Source organism: Varanus komodoensis, unplaced genomic scaffold (genome assembly GCF_004798865.1).
Source record: "Varanus komodoensis strain SLA01 unplaced genomic scaffold, ASM479886v1 scaffold1, whole genome shotgun sequence".
In the NCBI taxonomy this organism is placed as follows: Eukaryota; Metazoa; Chordata; class Lepidosauria; order Squamata; family Varanidae; genus Varanus; species Varanus komodoensis.
This window is the reverse complement of record NW_025335268.1, coordinates 39,291,391-39,302,200: the sequence shown is the minus strand read 5'-3', so window position 1 is coordinate 39,302,200 and position 10,810 is coordinate 39,291,391. Positions and strand designations below refer to the sequence as shown.

General features: G+C 42.0%; 1 protein-coding gene across 1 annotated transcript in view; it reads left to right on the top strand.

Annotated features, from left to right (window-relative positions):
- Window positions 1–3,071: 3,071 nt before the first annotated feature.
- The window catches only part of GINM1 (glycoprotein integral membrane 1), a 28,270-nt gene continuing 20,531 nt past the window's right edge, over window positions 3,072–10,810 (top strand). Inside the window, exons 1-2 of the mRNA XM_044422947.1 lie at window positions 3,072–3,399; window positions 9,924–9,983. Coding sequence (XP_044278882.1) covers window positions 3,280–3,399; window positions 9,924–9,983 — 180 coding nt within the window. The 5' untranslated portion in view covers window positions 3,072–3,279. The remainder of the gene's footprint in view (window positions 3,400–9,923; window positions 9,984–10,810) is intronic.

The following is a 10,810-nucleotide window of genomic DNA, read 5'->3' as shown; positions in this document are numbered from 1 at the left end:
ACGGCTCTAAATGGTAGCAGCCAAGACAGGAGATAATGCTTTTCCTAACGGTCCAGGTCTTATTTCATGTGAAAGATGTGTGCGCGTGCGGACTCGGGGATCGCGAGGCTTCTACGTGCCATACTGAATCGGGATCGGGTGTATCAAGAGAAAATTGAATTAGACTCATTTGCTGCGATCGCAGGTGTTTTGTAAGGGGAATTTCTGAGTGGAAATCGATACCCTAACTCCAGCTTGCAAATATTTGATTGTGAATGACGCCACAGAGCTATTACAAACCGTTCTCTTTCAGCCACAGACATCACGCCAGAAAATGAGATGATAACGGACTGCATAGGCAGTGTCAGAATAAGAAAACTAACAAAAAATGCACGTGCTTTTCCTGTGTATACATAAGGTTGTGCGCGCGCGCACACACACGCATAGGACAGTACACAAAATCTAAAGCCCAATATAAGCCAAGATAAGCTTTACCATTTGATTCTGCTGATTGTACAAACAGGTCTAGAATGAAGAATTCTTTAAACTGACAGGAAGAAAATAAATGTGTTCGAAACATGGTGCTGGAGAAGATATTTACACATACCTTGGACCAACACGAAGATGAACAAGTGGGTCCTAAATCAGCTCAAACTAAAATGCCCTGGAAACAAATACGCTGATGCAATTTAGGCTGTTGTACTTCACACACATCATGAGATGGCAAGGACTGGGTATTTTACGGGACACTAGTTTGTGGAATTACCATATATTGAAGATGATAGCACATCATATCAACAAAGGGTTGCTACAGTTTTTCTACATGGAAAATGTTGGGAAAATTTGGATAAATCGTCTGAAAAGCATTACTTCTGTGTGCCTTAGCATTGTGGGATCAAATCCTGTCTTCTCAAAACCAAGCAGTCACTGTTTAAAATGGCATTCATCCCCCGCTCCTTTCTCTCACCTTTAGCTGTGGGCTACAGTAGACAGGCCATTTAGTCCAAATTTACATTGTACACCTTCACAATGATTAAATAATCATTGTTGGAATTCAGTTTACAAGGAAGTATCTTTTGATAGCCCAGAGGCTTCATGTGCCCTGATCATTCAGAATGTTTAGAGTCTAGATAAGGGTCTTGAGTTTATCATGCATAGTTTCTCAGTAGCTTGAATTTACATGTCTAAGCAGACCTGGAGATGGGTTCAAGTTACTCAACTAAAGTGTCAATACACTGCAATTAGAAATATTGTAATCTCATTGTTACTGTATGATTGGCTGACAATTCCTTTATCTGTTCTGCATGTGATGACCTCAGAATCTTATTGTAATCTCTGCATTCTGTCATCAATTGCCCTGTGCCTGAGAGAGTATAAATGCCCTGTAATGGTGTTGAAGCTTTGCAGCAGAGTTTACCCTTGTTTGCCCAGTAATGCATGCATTATCGTGAGTACTGCGGGAACCTTGGGTTAATACAATAAAGCCTAGATGGTCTGGATGCTTGATCTTTCCCGCGAACCCGAGTTTTATTCCCTCTTCTCAAATTGAGATTCCAGGATTCTGACAAGAATTCCATGCAGTTATGTGAAAACAGGACAGATACTCACTTTCAGGGCAACTTAGGTATTCTCTCAGGGCAGCTCACATCAAAATAAATGGATAAACTGATAATCAAGAATCAATAAAACCGCGATCCAAACTAAAAGCATCAAGACTGAAATTCTACGACTACTTAAGTGGGAGTCTTTTTACATTCTAAGGGTTTACATTTAAGGGTTTAATTTAAACTTTTTAATGCAATCCTATTCATATCTACTAAGTAGTAAGCCACAATTTATTTATTTATATCCTTTTTCCTGAAAAGAACCCAAGACAGTTACACAATCCTTCTTCTCGCTATTTTATCCTCACAACAACCCTGTTAAGTGAGTTAGCCTTAGAATCAATGATTGACCCAAAGCTTCATAACTAAGTGGGGACTACAGCCTGGATCTCTTGAATCCCAGTACAACACTGTAATTACTATGCCACACTGACTCCTTGACTAAGTATGTGGCAGCCTCATATGCTTATGGGTATAAAAATGCTCCTTTAGTTTTCTTTCCAGGTATACATTAGGATTTTAATGTCTGCTTGCCTCCTGTTAATGGTCTGCTTTTAAGAAGCCCATTGACTTAAATGAGATTAAGTATGTCAGATTATGCAGCAAGTATATATTCCCTTACCCCACTTCCCATCTTCAGTCCATATAGCAAAATACTACAAGTCTTGTAGACTAATGTGCCTTTTGCTACCTAGTACAGATTCAGAAACTTGACTCCCTCCACCTCCCCTGCCCCAGCTGAAGCTCAGCAAACAGTTTGATGAAAAGGATAGCCATAAACACTATGGGTGTTTATGTAGATTTCACCATCATTCTCTGATGAGACCAAAACAAGACACATGCATCCATTTATCTTCCAAATAATAATTTATTAAACCATTACATTGCCACAGTGTCAGCTGGAGCTTACATTTAGGATTGCAGCATTGTAATCCCCCACTTGTTTTTTTGTTTTTATGCTCCCTCACAAACTGAAGAATAGGGGCTGACTAGCAAGGGATAGTCTTTTCAGTAGTGGCTCCCTACTTTGGACCACTCTCCCAGGAAAAGTTTTCTTGAAGCCAAGCAACAGAAAATACTATTTTCCCCAGGCATTTTAATTTGCTATGGGGAAATTTGCTCAGATTACTTTTATGTTTTGCTCAGATTACTTTTATGCTACTTTGATGGATCTATTGCATTTGTCTTCTTTTCGTCTGTTACTTATTTTCTAATGTTTTAAACATTTAATTGCAATCCATCCAATATTGCAATAAGTTTTAGTTGAAGCTCAGGGGTATTGGTCTAATAAAGGTCAGGCTGTTTCAAAGATAGGTGCCAGTGAAAAAAAAAAAATAAGGCATTGTAAGCTGCCACGCCGGACTACTTTCATTTGCGCCAAGCCGGGAAAGGCTTAAATTCTCTGGGAAAGGCTTCTTTCCACTCCCGCCTTTCTTCGGGCTCGGAGCGGGGCCGGGATGCGCGCAGCCAAGGCCACGGCCCTTGCTTTGCTCCGAGCTTGATGGAAAGCGCGCTGCTCAGCCCTTTCCCAGGGCCAAGGATCCCCTCACCCCGCGCTCCCACAGCACCCCTTCCGACGCTGCATTCTTCTCGGGGCTCGCCGCCTCCGCTGCCTGCCGGGCTCCACCCAGCTTCTGCTCCGCCTCCCGTCTCGCTTTGTTGATGTTTCACTTAGTTTTAATTCCCGGCTCCCAAGATGGAGGCGGCGCGGGAGGCACACGAGTTCTTTCGGCTGGTGGCGGGGCTCCTTCTGCTGTTGCCCCCCTGCTTGGCTGCTCCGGACCCCACAGCCGCTTTCTCCCAGCTCGTAAGCCAGGTAGGATTGGACAAGGTCTCCCGGTAGCTCCCTTTCTCGGGGGCACTGGCGGGGGCCCCCGATGGCGGGGCGAGAAAAGGACTCGCGGAAGGGGAACCGCTCAGATGCAGGCGCAGAAAAGCAAAGGGTGCCCAGTTAGTTCGGTGAGGTGACACCTGCGCTCGCGCGTCTGGCCGTGGAACGTGGGCGCTCCTGGAGGCGGACACGCCGTTGCTTTGTCCGTGTCTTCTCTGAGCCTTTAGTATTACATGCACGAGCCGTGGGTTGTATTAGGGCGTATATCTGTGTGAAATGCGAGGGTTTGCACAGTTTGGATGTGAAAGCACGGGATCTCCATGATTTGGCAATCGATGTATTTGCAGCATTGCATAATCTGCCCTGTCGGGCCTCGAGTGGCTTGGATTGCACAGCGGCTGTACGGCTGCTATTTCTGTACAAGTGTACATGCGGAGGACTTAATGAATACGATATAAATATAAGGCCCCAAGCAGGTTGCCTGGTTGGAGAAAAATTGCCCCGATTAGTTTATTTCTAATACGGTTTGAACTTTAGGATTGAGTGTTTAGATGTAAGACATCCGTTTTCTATTGCAAGCAAGGATGTTTCTGAGTTGAAATCTGTAAGGATAAGCCAACAAGCAATAGCAGATCATCATTCACATGGAGAATAAAGGAGAACAGAAAGGCTGTTCGTTAATGCATTGCATGGTTGTGTGTCACTTGCGGCTTCTCCAAGGTAGTTATGTGTTGTGTTATCAAGTTTGAAATCACAGTGATGGTTTTTGACTGGCATCATTTTCACGCTTTTAGGATGGATTTGCTTTCAGCCTCTGATGGCTAGCTAATTGCTTAAGGACACAGTCCTATGCATTTTTAGCCAGGAAAGGAATCCTATATCACCAGTAATTCCCAGTATGTAACTCTAGGACATTCTTCTGTGTAAACATGCATAGGATTATGACCTAAAGAGTTCACAAATCAATTTTTTGACACACCCAAAAATGTAAGGGTTAGATTTGGTTGATTTAAGCGCTGGTTTTCAGTAGGAAAAATCCATATTGGAAGATCGACTTTGTCAAGAACTATCATGTAAATACCTCAGATGTGTGTGTATTTATTTATTTATTTATTTATTTATTAAAACATTTTTATGCCGCCCCATTCGCCGAAGCCTCGGGGCGGCTTACAACAATAAGCCTTTGTATTTATAAGCCTTACCTGATTTTGTTTATGGTATTTGGTAGGCTTGCACTAAGAAGCATTTTGCTTCTCAAAGCAACACAAGCATCCTGTGTTTTAGGGTAGAAAGGAATGGAAAACTATGTGAAATAGGAGTATCAGCCTATCTGCACCAGACCAGTTTGTTATTGTTCCCTGTCTAGGGGAGGGCAGTTTACGGCCCTCCAGATGTTTTGGTCTAACACCTCCCAGTATCAGTTACCACTGGCTATACTGGCTAGGGCTGAGGGAGTTGCAGGCCATAACATACATTCATGAGATCATAGAATAGTAGAGTTGGAAAGGGCCTATAAGGCCATCAGGTCCGATGGCAGGACCTCAGGTTGAAGCATCGCTGACCAACTGCCTCCTGGATGCCTCCAGTGTGGCCATTTAACCCCCAGCCTCCCTAGGTCATTAGTTCCAATGCTGTACTGCTGTACAGTCAGGAATTTTTTCTGATTTCTAGCCAGAATCTGGCTTCCTGTAACTTAAGCTCATTATTCTGTGTCCTGCACCCTTGGATGATTGAGAAAGATCCTGGCCCTCCCCTGTGCGACAGCCTTTCAAGTATCTCCCCTCAGTCTTCTCTTCTTAAGGCTAAACATATCCAGCTCTTTTAGTCTTTCCTCTTAGGGCTTTGTTTCTAGTCCCCTAATCATCTTTGCTGCCCTCCTTTACATCTGTGTAGCCCTTTCCAGAATGATTCGCTTCACATGAGAAAATAATGGCAGACAACTTCTCCATTCACAGGAAGTTAAGGAATAGATGACAACATAAGATTTCTGTTTAAAGAACAAGTTTATTTGTCAGGAATCTTTATAGTGGTATCTTATGCTGCTTGCATGAACACAGATGGTCAAAATGATTGGTGGTCATGAATTGTTAAGGCTTTGGCTTGCTGGAAATAAGTCAGGGATTGAGATTGTTGGGTGATTTGCTTTCCCAACTACCTACTTTTTAGTAATCCAGAGCAGCCATTAGATAAACAGGATTATCTGAGAGGTGAATCGGAAGTCCTGTCATTCCTGCAAAATGCTTCTGGTTCCCTTAATTTCCTAGAATGATCTTCCCCCTTTCATCCTACTTTTCTTTTTATTTCTTCTAGCCCTCATCTTCACAATACTTCTCAGCCACTGCCTGATGGGCTTGCTATATTAGCAGTTAATGGGAAGGACAAACACGCTAGGCAAGGGCTGCTTAAGGAAGCTGGTCTCAGAACTTGTGTACTGCATAATGTACTGTGGGATTGACTGTTTTCTGTCATCTTCAAGGACCATTTTAGAACCATCAATTCTGTTAGTGGATGCAAATTTACTACCTTCTTATCTTGGAGACAGTTTAATATGGCATTTGCTTGGAGAAAGGTGGAGAAGCAGAGTTGTTCAACAGCACTGGCACCCTACAAAATATATACCATTTAATCAAAAGGCAACATACAGTACAAAAACCTGCTTTATACCAGGTCTGGGTAAGAACTGCAAAGATGCAACAGCTTACTATATGCCTTTTTCAACATGCTGTATAAACAAATTGTATAAAAGAAAGCACATAAACTTTTTGTTGGTTCCAGACAGCCATAATTAAAATTCAGGAGACCTAAATTAGACATGACTAATTTCAATCCCATTAAGGTCAGCGGGTCTGTTCTAAGTATGACTAAGGGTGTATCCAGTCCATTGCCTGAATATTTATGTTCATATATCCCATCAAGCTTTACTTGTCCCTAAGCCTTTTGCTTCACTGACCCAATTTGTCACACAGGTTTTTTGCCTGAATGACCTCTACAAGCAAATAGTTTATCTGCAAGGTCATTGCTCTGAAAAGTGACTGAGGAACACTGGGCCAGTCCCTCTACCCACTCTCTAAAGGAGACTGCCAACAAATTCTGCTGTGACTGGTGTTAATCTTTCCACATCTTGCTCTGGTATAGGGTTGCAATTGGACCTCTCTCTAGGGTTTCTTTTAACATGCTGGACCTTTAGCATGTAAAGAGTGGGATTCCCCAATCCAGATGGCTTCTGCTGATTGCCCCAGGAAGCTCTGAAATGAATAGTGATTAAGTACAAGCAGTGTGTATAAATAATGTGATGTGTACTGGTTAACATTACATAATTTTGTCTGTAGTCTGGATAATTTCATACATGTTCATGATCCATCTTTCATGGTCCTACAAATTAGTCTTCGGTCTTACAGATTAGTCATATGTTCGAATTTTCCTTTCTTTATCTTCAGTCTGTGATGACTCCAAAGGCCAGAGTGGCTCATTTTGTCAATAGAGTCCACTTTTGTAAATTTACCTTCAGAGTACAATTAGTTTGGAAGCAAGTTTTGAAAAATGATTAGAGGAAAGGTTTAAAAATAAGAATAGAAGGTCAAAACAGTGTGTGTTGGTTAATTTACTTTTGTCCCATGTGAGCACTGTTGCAAAATTTTGATGTTTTGGCAAGACTTATGCAACAGAAGATTTTTTAAGCTGCAATGTTTCACTATTGCCATCTCCCTTCCCCCTGTACACACTTTGACCTGTGTATCTGACTCTGTCATTCTTTGTATTCAAGTCACAAAGGAAACATTATGAAATCTAATATGTAAATAACTGATGAAAAGGCCCAGGGAGCTTTAAAATGAAGGGTGATTAAGTACCAGCAGGAAATGCTTCCCAGTCATGTATTATATGTAAAATGTACTTGGCAAGGCAAGAAATACTTGAAACCTACAAGTGAAAAGAGATTAAGTAGTCATTGCTGCAAAAATGTAGTGCATGAAAAGTATGTAATGTGGTAACTACTGAATAATGTGAGATAGTTTTGTCTACAGTCCACATAATATCATACATGTTCATGTTCTGTCTTTCACATTACTTTTTATATTCTTTTGATCTGATGGGAATATCCCTAAGTCACTAAAAATGTGATCTTGTTAGGTCCAAACTATTTTTATCTCTTAATTGTTATAGTGCTTATTTTTAATTAACCAAGTAAAATGTGATGGTACAGTAGCGGGATGCAGGCTTGGTTAGTATAATTTGAATGTAAAGATAGCTTAGTTAACTTTGTGTAACTTGTGTCGGGTCTTATGAATGGAAAAGTAAATATGTAAACAGCAGACGCAATAAGTTATTCATACTTTTAGCAAAAAATAAAATAAAATGTACTGGGGTGGAGGACTTGGGTGATCCTAAATACAATCTGGACTGGACTGTTGATTTTTCTGTAGGTGAAGGCTAACGTGACTGGGTGCTCTTCCATAACTTTTTAAACAAATACATGGGTGGGTAATGTGGCTTTCTTGGTATTTTGCCCCACAACCCCCATTTTGCCATTCACAGTGCTGGTGCTGGTGAGGGCTGATGTGAGCTGTAGGCCAAGATACCTGCAGGGCCACAAATTACATGCTACAAAGGAGATGAGGATAAACCTTCCTCCCTGACATGTGGAGGGAAAGCAGTGTTATTAGAGGCCAAGCCCATATCCTAACATTAGTTTAAACTGAAAAGTAGAGTGGAGAAAAGAAATGAAAGTTTATCACAGAAATGAAGCTGGAACATTCTGCTTAACACTTTCCTTATGGATTATTTTTGTGACCGTGATCGTCCCAATACTGCCTTTCCATACATAGGGACCCGCTATCCTTTCCTCTATGGCTAGAAGAGCAGCTTGAAAAGAGTGATTGTGTTTGCAAAAATAGTCCAAAGGTAAGAGCTAAGCGCACCTTTCTCTGAACACCTCTGTTGCAATCACATTGACTGACACCCATCTCTCACACTGTTCTGCAGTAGAAACGAAAGCACTCTGTAGGATGGGATCCTCCCTGACCCTCTAAGCTTAATTTTCTAGGATCAGGAAGGACCTCTTCTTAAATAATTGTGGGATCATGGCCTGATTGTTCACTTCTTGCCATGGTTGGGAAAGGAAGATGACGGGCATGATGCCTGCTCCTGATAGCTCGTCTCATGGGACAGTGGAGGAATAATAGCTGAGCAGCCCTCTACATGGGGAGGGAGTATTTATAGAACAGGAGGACCTTGATTGGATACTTTTAGCCATAGAATAGCCTGTTAACTAGGAGTAGATTATTTTTGTGTTAAATCGCTAAGGAGCATTTTGGACATATAAAAATAAGTCCTATATTTTCAGTGAATTTTCTTTACATCAGTTGAAAAGCACTTCTAGTAATAGGAGATATTATAAACATATGCATTGTTGGTGTCACAGTAAGATGTGATATGATGTACATTGAGGAATCTGAGCTAGAGACAAATTGTGACATGGGGGAATATTGTTGAAAAAGAATTTAAGCACTTCCTGGCATAGGCAATATTGCCTGATTACTTGATAGCAGGAATAAACACCAGCAGAATGCCTTGCTTGTATGAAGCTGAAATTGGTTCTTCCTACTTCCCCATTTATTTGACACAGCTACATGAACAGCCTGCATAGGAGACACTTTTGTGATGTATCAGCCTATTTGGTCAAAGGTGTTTTCGTAAAAGGCACAGGAACATGTGGTATTCCCAGAACATAGTTATGGAGAAAGTACTAGAGACTTTGCACTTTGGGCCACCTGGATGACATTCACACTCCATTGGGTGGCTGCTCCATATTAGATGACCTCATATGCTTTGCAGCCCAATTCTTTGTTCAAATGCCTGCAGTACAGTCTGCTTAACAGAAACAGCAGGAGCACTGAATGTGCTGAAGGTGAGATGCAACCGCTTTGAGGGCAATGTCAGAAACTCAGGTAGGAACTTAGTGGGCTATATGGAATATGTGTACATGGCTGCCCAATATCTGGGAAAGTGGAGGAATAATAGCTGAGCAGCGCCCAGCATGAGGAAGGAGTATTTCATATAGAGCAGGAAGACCTTGATTGGATAAGGGACAGACTGTGCAAGAAATGTGGCTGTAAATCCATCAGATAATGTTTTGCTACCAATTGCACAATTAAACAACAGACCAGCAGGCATCATGCAACATTTGAAATATATGTATGATGGAAAGAGAGAACAAGATACTTCTTTACAAATATTTAGGGTCAGTCAGCCCTGCTGGTAGCAACTGGCTCTCACTGTCCCAGGGATCAATGTCCCTGATTATTATGGTGCTCTGTCCCTCCCACCAGTGGTCCCTCCTTCCTCCCTACATGCTAGGAACTCTAGGCCTGGTAGTTTTTAAGAGAATATATCTGTTGCTCAAACTGGAAACAGAATCAATTGGCTGGACTGTGTGATGCTATATTGACAAATATTTAAAACATTTCTTTCTTTTTCTCTTAAATTTCTCCTCTCTCTTTATATCCTTGCAGGAAAGCATAAGGATTAAAGTTAATATGCTGGAAAACAATGGGGACATTCAGGAAAGACAGGTATGTTTGACTTTCTGTACTTGCATCTTCCCTCTACCTCCCTCTCTCACTTCTGATCCTTTTGTTATTTAGCCAGCAAATAACTTGTGAAACTGTAAGACTAAGAAGTAGGATTTGGGGATGGGTGGGGACTTACTGGCAAGGCTGGCTGGTTTTATTATCTTTTCCCACAGGACTGACAGGTATGTATATATTTTGCCATGTCTGTATACTGCTTTTCTGTATACATAATGTTTCTCAGAGTACTACACAATAAAACAGTTAAATTTATATTTTGAAACATGCTGCCTTCACAGTGGTAGGTCCAGAATATGAAGTGCCACCAGGGGCATCAAATGAAAGCATCATTAGATGTGTGATGGTGGCAACGTTGGGGCAGGGGGAAGTTGAATGATAGCTGGGTTGGGAGGGATGGCATATGAGGAGAGATTGAGGGAACTGGGCCTTTCAGCCTAGAGAAGAGGAGACTCCAAGAAGATCTCCTTGGAGTCTTCTTGGACTCACATACCTATCATGACTTATAGGTATGTGAGGGGCTGCCATGTGGAGGAAGGCTGTGACCGGCTCTTCCCTGCAGTGGAGGGTAGGACGCATTCCAGTGGAATAAAGCTCAAGGAGCCAGGCTTCAGGGTGGATGTCCAGAAGGACTTCCTGACGGTTAGGACGCCTAGGGTATGGGATGGGCTTCCAAGGGAGGTGGTGGAGGCCCCATAAGTGAGGGTGTGCAAGGAAAGATTGGACAACCACATGTTGGGGAATTACATGAACAGAGCAGGCTGGAGCTGGGGGTCAGATTAGATGGCCTGTAAGGCACCTTCTGACTTGAT